This window comes from Lepisma saccharinum, chromosome 11 (assembly GCF_977018435.1).
Source record: "Lepisma saccharinum chromosome 11, izLepSacc3.1, whole genome shotgun sequence".
In the NCBI taxonomy this organism is placed as follows: Eukaryota; Metazoa; Arthropoda; class Insecta; order Zygentoma; family Lepismatidae; genus Lepisma; species Lepisma saccharinum.
In genome coordinates, this window is record NC_139239.1 from 21956244 (window position 1) to 21974812 (window position 18569).

The 18569-nt window shown below is 35.0% G+C and overlaps 1 protein-coding gene across 1 annotated transcript in view; it reads right to left on the reverse strand.

Moving 5' to 3' along the window:
• Positions 1 to 15217: 15217 nt before the first annotated feature.
• LOC145994675 (uncharacterized) overlaps positions 15218 to 18569 on the reverse strand; it is an 86416-nt gene continuing 83064 nt past the window's right edge. The window contains exon 3 of the mRNA XM_083130813.1: positions 15218 to 17470. Within this exon, the coding sequence (XP_082986939.1) occupies positions 17273 to 17470 (198 nt within the window). The 3' untranslated portion in view covers positions 15218 to 17272. The remainder of the gene's footprint in view (positions 17471 to 18569) is intronic.

The following is an 18569-nucleotide window of genomic DNA, read 5'->3' on the forward strand; positions in this document are numbered from 1 at the left end:
TCTTTGTTGCACTTTCAACAATTCATTTTCACTTCGCAGAGTATCACATTTTAATTCAAGGTCACCTCGATTTATTTTACACTTATTCTTAACATTACTCAATTCTTCCACTTGTATCTCTAATTTTCCTTCTGACTGTGCCACTGCAATTCCCATTTCTTTCTTCATCTCTTCATGCGCCTCGTTACACCATTCACGATGCAACCGCACCTCTTCCCTAACACTTTCCACACTAACTATTTTACTTTCTAACACTTGAAAACGCTCGATCATTTCACTCTTATCTTCTTCACTTTGTTTCACCATACATTCTAACTTCTCGTTTTGTTTTTCAAATTTCGCATCCATTTTCTCGGAGTTCACTAACAACCGTCGGAGCATTTCCATCACATTTGCATTAGTCATATCATCCCTTTTTTGATCTTCCGACACTACATCCTCCCCCACGGATTCAATTTTCTCCGCGCCACTGCACTTTGCACATCTAAACACTTTTCCCTTCTCATTCACAAAAGACTCGAACTCAACATCAGTCATACTTTCACATGATTTGTGCTTCCAAAGTTTACACTCGCTACATTCGATGCTTCCATCTTCGCTCAGCATCTTGCCACAGCACTCTAAAGTAATGTCCCAGTTAACTTCAGGGGCGTCGTCTCTTAATTTAGGGGCAACAGACTTTCTTCTAGCCATTTCTTTTTAATTGAAAAACAGCACCACAACACGCAGGACAAAAAAAAAACATATCGCTCTCCTGGCTAGTCGATGCACAACGTCACTTTTCCTCCAGCTGTGATCGAGCACAACAAGGTCAACGCAGATATAAACAAACCTCCTCTCAAACACAACACAGTTTATCCAACTCACTAGGAAATGTAAGGCTCTTACCCGATGAATTTAGAAAATTTAGAAGTAAATTTGGGATAATTTAGAATTTAGAAATTTAGTGAGATTAAAACTAACTTTCCCGGGTTTAAAAGGCACCAATTTCAACCGTTTTCTTTTTTCTTTGTTACTTACTTGTTTTCTGATTTTACTTCTGCTTTGAATATAGTACCCTGCTTCGGCTTGCGAGCTCTGGGTTTATGGTACCAGACCGACCAGTCACTCGTAAGTCTTAAGTTAGCTAATTTGTGAAACAAGAAATAAACCACTGATATCTAATTTTACCTTGTATTGGAAAAAATACACATTCAAATTCAATAGTCGCTACATTTTACAAAACCGTGATATCAACTTTTCTTCTAATGCTGTTCTTGTGCCAGAGAATGTGATGTGTGATTATAAAATTATTTTAGCGACGCTCGTATAAAAGTTAATAAATCCAAATTAATTTTCACTTCGAATACCTCACAAGAGGTATTTTATAGTCAAACACGTAATAACTACGAAATAAAACCGGATAACACAATCACGATCCGAAAAACCTCGCAGCCGAAGACAAGCTCAACGCCATTTTTCCGCGATTCACCACATGTATACATTAACTAACTAACTAACTCCCTAGCCTTCTTAAACCCGAAGGTTCATGGCTGCAGCAACACAGGCCTTCCATCTTTCCCTATCTTGAGCAAGTTCTATATACTCTTTTCCATCCCTACCGATTTCCCTTAGGTCCATCTCAACATTGTCCCTCCATCTTCGTCTTGGCCTTCCTACAGGTCTCTTACCATCAGGTTTCCCAACAAGAATCCTGTAAACTCCTCTTTCTTCTCCCATTCGTGCCACATGGCCTGCCCACCTAAGTCTTCTTGATTTAATTATTCTAATAATATCTGGACATGAATACAAATTATGTAGTTCTAAATTATGTAACCTTCTCCACTCACCTGTCTCATCATCCCTTTTAGGTCCAAAGATTTTCCTAAGGATCTTATTTTCAAATACTCTCAATTTATGTTCCTCTTTCAATGTAAGGGACCAAGTTTCACATCCATATAATACTACAGGAAAAATTACTGTTTTGTATATTTTAACTTTTAGTTTCTTAGATATTAAACGAGAAGACAAAAGTTTATGAAGAGAGAAGTAACATGCATTTCCTGAATTAAGCCTACTTTTTATTTCCTCTGTAATATAATTTTCATTTGTTAATATTACTCCTAAGTATTTGAATTTGGAAACTCGTTCAAACGAGTTGTTATCAATAATTAGATTTTGATTATTACCTAACACTTGGTTTCGGCCTGTAAGCATATATTTAGTTTTCTCTTTGTTAACTTCCAAACCTATCTCTTTAGCAGTTTTGAAAAATATTTTAGCATTATTCTTAATTGTATTCACATCATCCCCCAGTAAGTCTACATCATCTGCATATGCTAACAACTGAGTCACACCATTTAATTTTAGTCCTTCTTTAGTTCCTTTTACCTTCCTTACAGCATATTCTAAGGCAAAATTAAAGAGCAATGGAGATAATGCATCTCCTTGTTTTAACCCATCATGAATTGTAAATTTGTCAGACATATTACTACCCACACGAATTTTACTTTCTGTTTCACTGGTGCATATTTTTAGCATACTAACAAGCTTCTTAGGTATTCCAAACTCTACTAATATATTATATAATTTATCTCTTTTGACTGAATCATATGCTTTTTTGAAATCAATGAATAGCTGATGGACATTTTGATTATATTCCCACTTTTTTTCAAGTGTCTGTCTGATGTGAAAAATTTGATCTGTATTTGATCTGTTACGTTTAAATCCACATTGATAATCACCTATAATTTCATTAGCATATGGGGTTAGTCTTGTTAAAAGAATGTTAGATAATATTTTATATGTTGTTGAGAGTAGAGAAATTCCACGGTAATTATTGCAGTTCATTTTATCACCTTTTTTAAAAACAGGAACAATTATGGATTCTTTCCACTGTTGAGGGATTTCTTCTTTATTCCATATTAAACAAATTAATTTATGAATTTGACATATTAAGGAATTTCCACCATATTTAATTAACTCAGCTGGTATTAAATCAATGCCAGGTGCTTTGTTATTCTTTAGCCTTTTAATAGAATCTTTAACTTCAGTCAAGTTAGGTTCTGGAACTAAAGGTTCTGCTGTGTGGACTTCATTTACTTCTGATTTATCTCCTACATGAACATTTAAAGGGTCATTAAAGTAGTTCTTCCATCTATTTAGAATATCGCTTGGGTCAGCTAGAAAATCACCATCATTATCTTTTATCAAGTTTACTTTAGGTTGCCACCCCTTTCTAAACTCATTTACACCTTTATATAAATCTCTGATATTTTTATTTTTGCTGTTTGTTTCAATTTCGTTAATTTTGCTTTTCAAGTAATCTCTTTTTTTACTTCTAAACGTGCGGTTAACTTCTCGCTTTATTCTATTATAATTGTTTAGATTTGTATCATCAGAGTTATTTAACCACCTAAGTCTAGCCTGATTTTTTATTTCTATTAGATTATGACATTCATTATCAAACCATGGCTTACTTTTTCTCGGTTTATGGTATCCTATACTTTCTTTAGCTGCTGATTCTATTGCATTACGTATGTGCTCCCAATTCTTATTTACGTCAGTTTCATTTATATTTTCATCATCATTTAAATCCTGCAAAACAGCAAATCTATTTGACAGTTTAATTTGGTAATCTTTCTTAATTCTTTCATCAGTAAACTTTCCTGTATCAAATTTTAGAACTTTTAGATTTTGTTGCTTATGATTTATCACTGAGAGTCTTTCTCTTAATTTAGCAATTACTAAATAATGGTCACTGGCACAGTCAGCACCTCTATGTGTACGAACGTCAATTATACTAGTATGCCTTCTCTTATCAATGAGAATATGATCTATCTGATTATGAGTCTTACCGTCTGGAGAAGACCAGGTATATTTATGGATATTTTTATGTTTAAAAGTGGTACTTCTCACAATTAAATTCTTTGAGGTTGCAAAAGTAATCAATCTTATACCATTATCATTACTTAATTCATGAAGACTTTCTTTACCAATCGTGGGTTTAAATGTCTCTTCTTTGCCAATCTGTGCATTACAGTCACCTAACAGAATTTTCATATCATACTGAGAAAATTTATCAAAGACCTGTTCTAACTCTGTATAAAAATCATCTTTAGTATTATCATCTTTATCTTCCGTTGGTGCATGTATGTTTATTAAAATAATTTTACACCACCTACCCTGACACCCGGAGATCCGAACGGGGGACTATTTTACCTCCGGAATATTTTACCTTGGGAACATCCATGGCCTTATATTGCTGTTTCTTGACATTTTTTTTTACAGTGCAGAGTTGTCAGCTCTACGCCTAACCCCCAATATGAATGGAGGAACTACTACACAAGACAAACACAAACACATTAGACAGCACAATTACTACACAAGACGAACACAAACACATTAGACAGCACAATTACTACACAAGACGAACACAAACACATTAGATAGCACAACTACTACACAAGACACACACAAACACATCACAACTATAACACAATGTAAACACAAACACACCACAACTACTACACAATATAAACATAAACAAACTACACACCACAACTACTACGCAAGACAAAATAAACATACTAGACTGCACAACTACTACGCAAGACAAAACAAACATACCAGACAGCACAACTACAACACAAGACACATACATACACATCACCGATACTACACAAGACAAACAGAAATACATTAGACAGCATAACTACTACATAAGATAAACACAAACACCTAGACAGCACAACTACTACACAAGACAATCCCAACCACACTAGACAGCACACCTACTACACAAGACAAACCCACATACAAGCACACCACAAGTACTACACAAGACAAACACAAACACACTAGACACCACAGCTACTACACAAGACAAACACACACTACACAGCACAACTACTGCACAAGACACATAAACACATAACAACCACTACACAAGGAAAAAACAAACGCACAACTACTACTACACAAGATTATGAATTATTATTATTATTATTATTATTATTATTCCTGAGACAGTTGGTTCAGAACGCCACCCCCTTCCCAAAACATTTCTAGATACGTGATTTCTCACATATAATATATTATTTTATGTTATATTACTGAAATAACATCTGGATATGTTGGGTGCTTTTGATGTTCTTAATTGAACTCTCCTCACAGTACCAATGTGTTATAAAGTGATGCACTTTTTGTTATTGCTTATAGTGAGCTATGGATACACCACAGAATAATAATGCACTGATAATCCTAGGAATAAATAAAACTCTTATTCTCTTAGCATAAGTAATACATTGTTGATCAAGCCCAGAAAAAAGGCAGAGAAGGCGAAAATTGGGGGATGTTGGTTAAATTCATTTTCTTGCACTTATTCGTTTCACTGCGTCATTAATTCACATGAGTGGTTTACTTCAAATGGACTATCTGTTGTTCTTATTAATTTGCTGATAAATATGTGAAAAAGTTAAATGAAGCAGCAGGTAGCTTTTAATACTTTCTTAATATATTTATTTATTTAGACTGTTAGTGTAAAGAAGCAATTAAGATAGTCTCCTTGTCTTTTCAAATGTTTATGCATACCCATGTGAGAGGAAAGCAGTAACCTAATTTAGTACATTCAAAAAAGGAAACATTACTCATAAATCCCCGTGGATTAATTGCATTTTAAGAATTCAAAACAGCTTTGTATATCTGGAAGCAAATTTATAAATATTCCATGCATTTTATTGAGTCAATTTATTTATTTATTGAAATTTCCAGTACAGCAGAAGCCATTTTAAACCAGAAAGAAACAACAGTAAAACAATAGACTAAGATTAAAAACACAAAAACGTATAACATAAAATACACAAAAATAAACAAGCCAAAACAGAACGAAGGTAAACAGATCAGTTTCACAAAAGCATTACTTATATACATTTTTTTCTATGTTGGAGATAATAGATAAATATGAACTGAATATATCTATTTCGTTTAAGATTATGTATACATTCCATCTTGAAAGATAGCCGTCAGTCGTCACGCCATCACGTGACCAAGGATTATTACAGGATTGGACACTGAGCATATTCTCCAGTGACTTGTGCGAACACTTTTCTAAGGCCTTATAAACCACAGACTATACTTACCCAGTACAAGCAGGGTCATCTGGCGGGGGAAGATAACGTACTGGAACAGTGAGGAACTATATACGTATATCGAAATTTGAGCTCGGTACTTGGAAAGCAAATCGACTTTTCTCATTGGAATGTAATAAATTAAAAAAAAAGGAATAATTAAAATTTTGGATTCTAGTCTTGGATTGTCCAAAGAAAATATCTAGAAAATATTCTAATCTCTTTTCGTAAAATTCAAGACAAGAAACAACATTTTAATTCTTACACTAAAAATCTTACTTGATGGTTCATTATTGTAATTGATTTCAGGATTTTTCTAGTATTTACCTTGGAGTTTAATTATTGCAATCCACGTGATATGCAATGAGATGAACAATAATAGAACCGAAATATCTCCCCCTTGCACTAAAATAACAAACTACCCGTAACGCAGCACATTCACCAAAGAAGAAATATTGTACTGTAGAGTTACAAGGAAAATTCATCGTATGCAAATATAGAGGAAGAATTAGCCACATTATGTCAAACTGTAAGAATTTGTAACGTTGACTATATATGTTTTTTTTATTTGATTTTGGTCAACGTTGACCTTGCACATAGTCTTATTCTTACTGGCATTAATTAAAAATCATTTACTATTCCTAAATGTTGTAAATATGTTTAGGTTTTCCTTTAAAATAATAACTATTCACGTATGCAGCCAAAACTCATTTCTAGGATACAAGAAAAAATTATTTTCCAACTAAACTTAAAATTTAATTCTACACGAATTTAAATTACACACACACTTAAAATATGTAGAGTTTCTACTTTTGCTTAGAACGATCAAACTCATTCTTCTTCTTCTTCTTTTTATGACCCTATCAACTGGTAGTCGATTTTAGTCATCTTTCTGAGTTACGATCAAACTCAACCTGTGTGCTTTGCGACTTCTTAGAGGGTGGTATTTAATCAATATAGAAGGTAAACGACTCGTGTAAAAGTTTTGTAATGAGACTTCTACGTTAAACACAAATACCCAATTCCTAGCCTATTCTATTCTTCTTCTTGTTTTCTGACCCTATCAACTGTTAGTCGATTTTAGTCATCTTTCTTAGTTTTTTGCAAAATATATTTAGTTCACTATGCACTTATTTTTCACAAACAAAAAAAACAACACACACACACACACACACACACTGCTTGCTAGATCGTCAAATTACATCTTCTTGCATATCCATAAAGAAACCATGTAGTGGGAGGAATGGGATCCGTGAGCAGGGCAATTAGAGATGTAGGGAATGGAACTCCATGGCGACACAAACCAGTGGCGTACGCAAGGGGGGGGTTACGGGGTTTAAACCCCCCCCTTGAGCTTGTGAAATATTATGAAAAATGCTGTGGAAAAAAATTTAAATGGCCAATTTACCACAGTCAAAGATCTGGGACAATACTATTACTATTACTACATCTACTACTACTACTACCACTAATAATAATAATAATAATAATAATTTGAATTATTATTTCCATGTAGCATGGAGAAAAGCACAGCATTCCAAGCACACGCGTCTTTCAGAGTGATGCCTTGCACAAGTTCTTGAAAGTGAAATATGAGGGTAACTATGATTTAAAAGAGAAATAAAATGTTTTGTATTTCAGTTGCAACAATGTTCAATACTCTGGCGTACGCAGTTTTTTTTGGGGGGGAGGGGCCGGTATAGTAAATGTGGATAACACACGGCTTCGTTTTGGAGGGCAGGATGCATAATAAAATATTTCGTATTTTTGGAGCTTTTCAGTCTATTAAAATTGTATTCAAAGACAAAAATGGTAATCGGGACTCACTTTAAAAGAGGTTTCGTATTTACACATTTTGATTTTTTTAAAGCTCTCAACGGATTTTTATTTGAAAATTCTGATTTTCTCAAAATTTTGGTAGGGGCTGTAACATCATCGGTAGAGGCATGCATATTTCGTTTTTGACAAAAAGAAAACGAAATTTGAAACAACACATTGCAATGTTAATTTTTAAGGTTTCTGAAAGGTGTGAGGTGCATTTTCCTACCCTGTTTTGTCACGAAATGATGCGAAATGAACTGCAAAATGCGAAATAGACTCTTAAACACGAAATTTACCGTTTATATACCTACGCGACACTTTCTGAAGCCTGAAGTATTTTGTGTGTTATGCAATTCACGGAAAATTGATTAATTTTGCTGTAAATATTTGAAAAGCAAAAATGGACTCCTCTATACAGGAATAAACTTAATATTCTGGTAATGATTTAATGTGCTATTAGAAGGGATATGTTTATTTTGTGTAATAGTGCAGTTTTTAAATCGGGATTATATTCACATTTTTAAAACCAAAATGTAATTTTATATACCGCTTTTATACCGCTATAACAGCGAAATTTCATTTTATTTACAGCTTTTGAACCCGAAATTGACTCTGTTTTTATACTGAAATTTTGCTTTTTTATTTACCAAAAGTATGTGCGTCTAACCATCGGCCATGCCTCTACGTACGCCAGTGTTCAACGAACATGTGTTTTTTTGTGTGAACAATGAGAATTAACTAAAGAAAGTTCTTGGTTCGTTGTTAGAGGCTAATGTATAGACAAAGGCTAGGCGGACAAGAATACAGTCACCAGTCTGCCTTCCCATTGTATTATTTACCGCAGCACGTTTGAATGTCTCTCTTTAAAATGTCTCACCTTGTTGACTAGACAATTATTCAAACGACAATAAGCTTAACTATTGGAAAATGTTTTGTTGGTAAGAACAGTGAGACAATCCAGATGTGAATTATCGGGGGCATTTATGCGGGGAAGAAGCCGGAAAAATTCCAACCAATTTAGGGAATCGAATCCGGATCTCCCGCGTAATTGCTCTACCGACCAGACCACCGCAGCTTCTTGGATGAGTTCCATACTTTAATTATTTCAATTTATTTTAATATATTTTCTTGTTTTATGGATTTTCTTCACCCTTAAAATGTCTCACCTCGTTGACCAGACAAAAAACAAAAACAAAAAAATGCTCCCAGGATTTGATAAAAATTGAATGATTAGAAAGTAATTTCTTTCTATTGTTTTCATAAAGGGTATATTTATGTAGCTCTACTACATAATAGTAGTAGTGGTATTAGTAGTATTATTAGTAGTAATTCAGCTAATTAATTAACTATAAGTATTATTCATTAATTGTGTTTATTATTATTTAATTAAAGTATAATAAATCAAAGGTAATGTGAATTTGGAGAAAGTTTTAGAAATAACCCCCCCTTGACGAAATCCTGCGTACGCTACTGACACAAACCATTATATAATTTATCTCGTTCTCTGTCGAAATTAGGACATTGTAACAAAGGATGTGTGGCATCTTGATTAACTTCTCTACATGTGCAGACTTGTTTTGTTGTAATATGTAATCGTGCTAAATGATCATTAGTGCGAAGATGACCTGTACGTAGACGTATTATATAAATAACTGATCTTGGAAGATTATATCAGTAGTACCAAGGTTCATTTTGTGAATGTTCTGCAAACCATTTATATGTATTGCCCGCGGCATCTTTCACAGCACCAACATGGACGTCCGCAGGATTTTTTCCAGGGAGGAGCAAGGAAGATATTTTTTCCAGGGGGGGGGGCAAACGAAGGCAAATTTTCACCAAAAATAGTGTTGTTCCATAAAAAACATTGCTTTAATTTGAATTTATGGTGTTCATGCAATAATTAACACAGATTATTGTGGCTAAAATGAAATTATATGTGTGAAATGCTTTTTTTTTTGGTTGACTTTCATTTTCCAGGGGGAGGCCAAGGCCCCCCTTGCCCCCCCTTCCGGACGCCCATGAGCACCAGGCGTAATCACAAAACCAATCACCACTGAATTCCTAAACATTCCAGGAATAGCATAAAGGGAATCACAGAAGCTTTAAAATTCTCCACAATGAACCTAAATATTGGTTCAGAAAGTAAAATATAGCCACACTAAATCGAAATGTACTTATAACAAAAACTTGATCCCCAATGCGTTACCATAGGTTAGTCAATAACCAACTTTGAGAATAGTGAAATGCGTCACAATCTTCCATGAAAGTCTAAAATCTTTACAACAGCTTCATTAAAAGTTTGAAGTTCTTGAATATGTAACATGTAACACAGTACATAAATTTAATACAAATATACTTTATAATGTACATCCCTTGAATTTATACGATCGTTTTATGAGTTAGCCTCTGATCATGGACTAATGGCACCATAAGTTTAGGGCTGTAGTTTTACTCCAAGCTGTTAGATAACGCTAGCAACTTCCGTCTCCAACGGAAATGTCGTATAGCAACTTTCGTATCCTCTAAGTGATCTCCGCGTTCGCCATGGCTTGTGGGGCTGGGTTATCCTCATATATACTATAATCCTTGAGGTGACTTTCAATGTCAGTGTTGCCCCATTCTTAGAGAACAAATTCCTTTTTCCTTGTGTAAACGTTTTTCCTGCCCAATTTGTGATCACAACATTTCAACACGAGGTTTCATTCAGTGGCGCCGATTGGGTTCTAAAATTGGGGGGGGGGGGGGGGCAAGAACAGTTTACTTTCCCTTGATACATGAAGGCTGGTTTACATTGGTCGAGTGTGCGGGAGAGTTACTGGGACGAGTTACTGGCGTGTCTGCTCGACTCGACCCTTCTATGACGAACACACTTTATACTCAATCCAGCAAAGTGGGATAGTAGCTGCAGCTGTTTGGTGCTCTTTTCACAGAATGAACCCATCGACGTCGTTGTCGATTAAAGAAAAAGTTCTGAAACGGTCTACACACTTTTTTCACGAGAAATGAATACAATAATGCACAAGGACATATCTGGAAATAAAATAAAATAGTTAGAACTATTACTTTGCAAACTGATTATGCATATTATTAATTAAACATAGCGACAGTATCCCACGATGTTTACTCTTCACAAACTTGCTTTGCTCGTTCGTCGTTCATCTTTACCTCAGCACATGCGCCCTGCCCCCCCCCCCCCCGTTCTAGCTTCAGTTAGAAAAAATACATGTATAATTTTAATAGTTCTATGTAGCGAGTGAGTTCCAAATTCTGCTGGTGTTTTCAAATTTCTGTCTAAACAATGATTCACAAACTGAAATAAAGTAATGAAACTCTATATATTTAGAGCATGGCCATCAAGACTATAAGATATAGTGGGAAGTTGGGATGCACGTTTGATAGATACCTTACCTGGTATTGCTTTTGAACGAAATCGGTCAAGGAATTTCATATTGAAGTCTTATACCTTTACAAAACTTTGGAAAATACACTTGGCGCTATTCAGAGTGTATCTTTCAAATACTGAACAAGAAACTCTAGGAAATTAGGAGTCATGTGCCTCTTTGCCTTAAAAGAAAACTAAATAACTCTTTTACAACTCTCTTTCTAATGTATAATTTCTTTAACATAGGTAAGAACTCTTAGAGCCACAAAAATGGTCACATACATCAACTATAGACGTGAATGAATCACTTAGGTTCTTCATGAAATTCTTGCCGTTTTATATCGAATACTGAGTCAGTAAATTTTATATTGGTACTTTATGAATATCCGTTGGAAGAAATTATACTTACATAAAGTGTCACTGCTTTTCTACTCGCCACTTTCGGTTTCTTTCTGGTGGTTTCATTTTCTCTACCTTCTTCACCCAGTTTTGCAGTAAAGTTTCAGACCTTGTTACACTAAGCAGAACTGAGATGCTACACTGAGGCATTTGACTGTTCTCTTCTCTGCCACTTCAAAATCATCCATCTCGCCCAATTTACAGAAAAATAGTGTTGCTAATCATAGTAACAGAATTCACTACAAGGAGATATCTGTATCTTTCAATTTCTTCTCTTACTTTTATACTACATTGTTCACATGAAAGAATCGAAAGGAAAATGTAACATCATGTAAATTTCATTGACTCAGGGATTGAATTTACAAATCTGTAACGTATTTAAGAAATATTTATTTAAGTATTCAAACTCTGAACTATTAACACTGTGTGCGGTATGTACTCCTTGCAAAGAGGGCGAAAGGTCAGTTTGACATTTTCCAGATGGCAATGTCCCTTCCCTAGAGCTGACCGAAACCTTATCAAGCAAGGGAGCTAGTGTTTCCAGGAAATGACCATGCTGCATATTCCACCCTCCTTCCTTGACAATTTGATTTTAGTTGATCGAAAGGTCCATTGGACTACGCTTCTTGTAGAGCTACATCGTCCCTTTCTGTTAATGTTGAAGCATTGTCATTCTATTGTTGTGATATAAAAATCCATATTTACACCCTCTTGTAGGGAAAGTTGCCACTTCTCTGCTTGGGAGGGGGGTGTTCGTCAAAATTTCGGAGGATGTTTGTGGGTGTTAGGGGTGTGTGGATAAATCACTGACTGAAAGCATCCACCTGTACAATTCCAGCCCCTCCTGAAAAAAAACAACCCTGTGTAAGCCAGTGTTTAGCATAGTGTGGGAGCAAATGTGGCAAATGTGCACCCCACCTAATCGTCGCCACTGGTCTCATTGTTATTATTAATGAAACACTAATACACAGGAGGAAATGAATAATGATACATAATAAGGACTATTTTGTAACAAATTAGAAACGGCGGAAAATGTATGAAATATGACTTTCACCATCTAAAGGCCTAATCATACGGAACTGGATTTCGAGTATTATGTGATATGTAATAACCAGTGATGTGCGTCTACGCGTAAACAACGATAGTCTACATTCTACATGTAGACTATTTTATACACGTAGATTACGTAATCTATGTAAACAACATGGCGAAAGTTGATAACTTAGCAAAGGGCGCCGTGGAATTAAAAAAAATTATACTGCGTATCAGTTGCTGATGTGTAAGGAGAAATTTTCATACTATTTCTTCCAAATTCGAACAATTTCTCACCTAGGAAGAAACCTAATGTAGGAAATATTCTAGTGTTTTATGGGAAAAAAATCACTCTTGCCTCACGACTGCCATCTGTTGTTGTTTTTTGCATACTATTCATCTTCTTCCATAGTTGGTAATAGAAGAGAAGAGAAGTTTTGTTGTAAATAGGGTTCTTTTCATTTCGTTAGGAACCAATATAGTTGAAAATGTCACTTTCCTTTCATGAAAGCCTTGAAAATTAATTTTAGTGCAATTTAGATTGTCTACGTAGTCTATGTAAACTACAACCTTATGTAATCTACGCGTAGATTACGTGTAGACAACGCATGTAGACGTAAACTTATAGTCTACGGCACATCACTGGTAATAACATATATGTGTAATATGTATAGAATTGTAGAATATGTGATTCACGTTGACATGCAAAATAGAGATTGGGAGGACGGCTATGCACGTATTATATTCTCCCACGTTAATGCTTTGCGCTATATGTAGATGCAGATATTTCGAGAATTCCCTCATCCGAGATAGAACATGTGAATAAGTAATAATTGTGAGTGTAAATATTAATATTAAGTAGGTATTATGTTAGGGAATCGGTAGATGGCATTCGGTGTGATTAGGCTGGACATGGTACTTATGTTTGAAAACTAATTAATTAAATAAATAAATACTGTGAAATTACTTACATAATATGGTGATACTCCAACCAAGCCATTCATTGATATTTTGCCAATGAATGGAACCCCACTGCAGCGAATTTCTTTTGCCGCGTGGTACCCTATACCCCCTCTAAAAAGTGTTTTTTTTTTGTATTTTATGAATGTTTTCCTTTGTTTTTGTAGCTCGCGGGGATGTGTTGTTATTGTGAAGTACCGTACTACCACAGAGAAATTTCTCTGGAATCCAAAACAGCAGCAGACGGGAAGTTCCCTAGCGCTGTTAGTTTTGACACATTGCAATTTTGGACGTTTTTGTTATGTTCTTAGTGCTAAGTTTGATGGCGTTATCATTTGAACGTGTTTTTTCTTTTTTCACTATACGAAGTTCTTCTAACCCGGATGCGTATTGGTCACAACAGTCTATCGCATGGTCACTTTCTGCAAGGCCTGGACCCTCCGATGTATCGTGTTTCTAATGTTGTTTAAAGCGTTTGGCATATTCTTATTGAATGTGCCGACTTTGCTATCCTCAGACAGACTTTTAATCTTCCCAACTGTTTGTCATCCTTGTTGGGTGATGACAACAATGTTTTATCCAATGTTTTTAGATCTTTGTGAAGAAATGGACTCTTCCACCGTTTCTGAGGAAGCTTTTAATACATTCTGACTTTTTAATGTGTTGGGCTTGTCTTGTGCAGGTTTTTTTTACAACCTTGTACTTTTAATTTTTTAACTTTTTCAGTCAGAAATTTAGATAAGGGGATATTTCCCCGTATCCATAGAAGGGTGCAAAATGGCCTTTAGTGCCGACGCCCCCAAAACTTTTAATTCAACCAATCATTCAGATGTGAATGAATAAATGTGGTCCAAGTCCACTTGTTTAAATTCCAAATTAATTGTGGTGTACAGGTATTTTTTTTCTTCGTTCGATTTCCATTTGTGTCTGTTATCACATACTTCATAGTCTTAATGATCAGTTACAGCATCTTTCCTTGAGAATAGTTCTTCCCTTTGTTTAGTGTCGTTTTGATTATGGACTGCTCCTGCCATCTAGGTTGCATGTGTGGGGTACGAAATATCGAGGCAGCACGATGCACGGCTTTGAAAAGGGGTTCAGTCCGAGCGATGTGTTAGCGACAAGCAATTGAAGGTTTTCGTGTCGATTCGGTTCGGAAGGTTGCATTTATTACTGAGCATTCGCTTCCAAGCAACACGGAGATTTCACATCGAAGCGACAAGCGACACGGGCCCCTTTAGTCTAAAGAAAAACATTCACGGAGCAACACACAAGGCGACACGATCCATAGTATGGAGAAAACGACTCAGTCCAAGCTACACATGTCTCTTGGAAACCAGGCTTCAGAAATAAGCGAAACCTTCCAAACGGAAGCTCTTTATCAATGCCATCATATCATCACTCATCCTCATCTTCGCGATTATCCAAAAGTGGCAGAAATGCGAAGTAAAATAAACCAAATCAATAAATCAATCAAGAAGGAATCCAATATTGAATGCAATATTTCATAACTGTTTATTTTTTGAAGTTCAACGTTTTACATTTACGGATTATATCAATGAATGACAAATTATGCAATAAAAATAATTTTATTGAGTTTTTAAATTATACATTTACATTCTATTGAAATATAATACTAAGCATTTTTCTTGTACCACAATACAGAGATATCTGCAATGTTACACACGCAGAAGGTAGTTACGACTAGAGATACATCCTATTTTGCAACAAGCACTTTCTGCACCCCTACTTAAATCTTATTATCCAACATGATTCCTTATTCTTTTTTTAAAGAAAACTTCGAACATAACAGAAAACTGTTTCCCAAACACGTTACCCTGTACCAGTAAACTTATGTTTCAAATTCATACTTTTTTTTTTTTTAAATAAGTATATCTTCGACTTTGTTCTATTAGCACTTATTGGCCTACCTACTTTGTTCAATATACATCAGAAGTAATTTCTAGGCGAGAAAGTCAACACAAATTTTTTTATTTCTTTCTGATCAGTAGGCTTAAATTACGACCACGACACAATCAGATACTGGAAAAGAATAAGAAAGGTTAGAGCATATATATATCTTCAATTAATTATTTCTTGAACTAATAATTCCACACAACAAATAACTTTCAAACCAAAACGAACACTTATAGTCAAAGTACTTGTTTTGTGTTAAACACTTAGTCTCATTAAAAGTTCAAACTTTACAAAAGTTACAAATAAAAATCTAGACACCCAACATCAGCCCAAAGAGTGCACATGTTTTTTTCAATAAAACTTCATGTGAATAGCGTTAGATACAAAGACCAAGATAAAATATGCAAGAACATTTAAATGTCAATGAATTTTAGAGTCAACATATTTTTCAATCATGAATTTATAAGATGACCGATTATTCATAACCATAATTGGATCAGCCAATGAAAGAATAAAAGTTAAAAATTCCATTTTGATTCGTACATATCGATCAAATCAACAACACCTAATGGAAATAAAAAAAATCAAGGAAATGTTTATCATTTTAAAAATATTTTACTGTAACTATATTCATTAAAACTATAATTTTTAAATTTATTGCCTGCAAGTTCAATAATCGGGCATGTTATGTAATTATGAATTAAATGACAATTATAATACCATTAAGACTTGTTTCCATGATTTATGAAAACTAAATATGCTGACCAAGGCAGTAATTTATTTTATTAAAAACATAAACTAAACGTAACGTTTCAACCTTCTAGCAAGGTCTTCTTCAGACTCTGTATCAAGTACAAAAGTTTACGTTTAGTTTATGTTTTTAATAAAATAAATTACTGCCTTGGTCAGCATATTTAGTTTTTCATAAATGACAATTAAAATTATGCAACTTCAACGTCCCTATAACTCGACCTCTTTACGATGCGAACTAAAAACTATTTTTACTGCGTATTTCTAAATTGAATTTTATGTTATTTTACCTTCATCAACAAAATAAATGCTCCATGCATTGGTAAATTAGTAGAAAACAATATACATCTTGAGATATTTCGAAATTTGAATATTCACCCCCAAACGTTGCTTTCACAAAACTGGTTACAATCCAAACTTAAGTTGACATACGTCTGTATATGTATTTATAAATTAACGAAATATTTGTTCTTTTTAAGGGCAATTATTTTATTAACATTGATGGCACAGTAAGGTAATTTACTATTTTTATGAATAAACATATTCTAGAAATATATACTACAACATAACATTCATTTCGCTAACTATAAACTATACCTATACCTGAAGCTTGTTACAACAATAGGATCAACCTCTGTATAAATAATTAATACTTAAATAAATAGCTGCGAATATTATTTATATTATATTCAGTTCTTTGAGCTTCAGTCGAGTTAGTTTACTTTGTTAGATTTTCTTTTGTGTAACATAATGAATGAACATAAGGTATGCATTCATATCATATTCATATCACGCAGCATCCACACAACACTAGCACGCAACACCTCACTGAGGCATCATAATATACTATGCTTCTGCAACCAGCAGATAATAATTAAAGTGTTTAGATTTGCAACTGAGAGTTTCAAATGGAACCAAAAACTCGTTGTCCTCGCGTGTAAAACAAGCTGATGGCCATCACGGATAGGAGGAACACCAAGAGTCCCAGGAACGAGGTGATGAATCTGCACCAACAGCGCCTCCGTTTTCCCGCCCTCATCTGCTTCATCAGGAGCTCAGATTTCTGGCCGTCCAGTGTGAAGTCTGGTCTATCAGTCAGGGTCTGAAAATAAAAAACGGAAATGTGTAATTGCTGGTGTGTAATGGAACCAAGTTTACAACTTATTACAAGAAATCGAAAATTGTAAATCTGCAACTAATGCACGTTAATAATAACCATAATGATCTTTCACCGTTGTAAGTCAAGCTTCTTCATCTCCCTCTCTGGAAGAATATTAAAAATTGTGTACTTCTTTACTTTTCAATTAGATGTGAAAAACTGAAAACAGCCTCTATACAGTACAAGGTGCGCGGGCTAAAAGTATCCAAAAATAACGAATTGCAATGCGAGGACCGTACTATATATTTTGTCAATCTAGAGCTCAGTCCACAAGATTTATTTTGTCACAATTTTGAGGTCACTGGTGCAGGCGCGTCGCGCATGCGCAAGAACGGCTATTGCCTCAGTCGAGATGTGAACACCACAGGGGAAGGTTTAGTGCGTGCTTTGGTTAGGAGGTTTGGGGTTTCATAGAAAATTGGGCGTACTAGAGAAAATTCGAGACGATTTGAAATATTGTTCAGGCAGTTTCTCTAATAACGCCGCAGATGCTTGAAAACATTTGGCGAGAGCTCGTGTATCTTTTTGACATCTGTCGAGCTGCAAACGATGTCAACATTGAACTTCGTAAACTTCATAAAAATTTGGCGAATTAACTTGTGTAATAATAGTGTGCATGTAACTTGTGTAAACAGAGTGGTAATAGCTGCTGAGATACGTGTGTGTATTATGGGATGCTTTTAGCCCGGACACCGTTTTGATTGATTTTGTTATTTGACTTTTCTGCTACTTTTACATAATCGCGAAGATGAAGATGAGTGATAATATGATGACATTGATTGATATGGCGTTTTAAGTCTACTTTATGCATAGTAAGGCTAATCGGGACTGGACCTACAGTTTAAAGTGGGATCCGAACCACTATGTGCCTCCACCGGGTATCGAATCCGGGACCCCTTGATTACAATGATGAAATTGATGAAGGGACACTCACAAAGAACACACTCACCCAGGTCGGGATTCGAACCCGTTCCTTGCGTTATAGCACGCTGTGCTAATCACTCGGCCACGGAGGCCGGCCGGACACCCAATCATAGATATT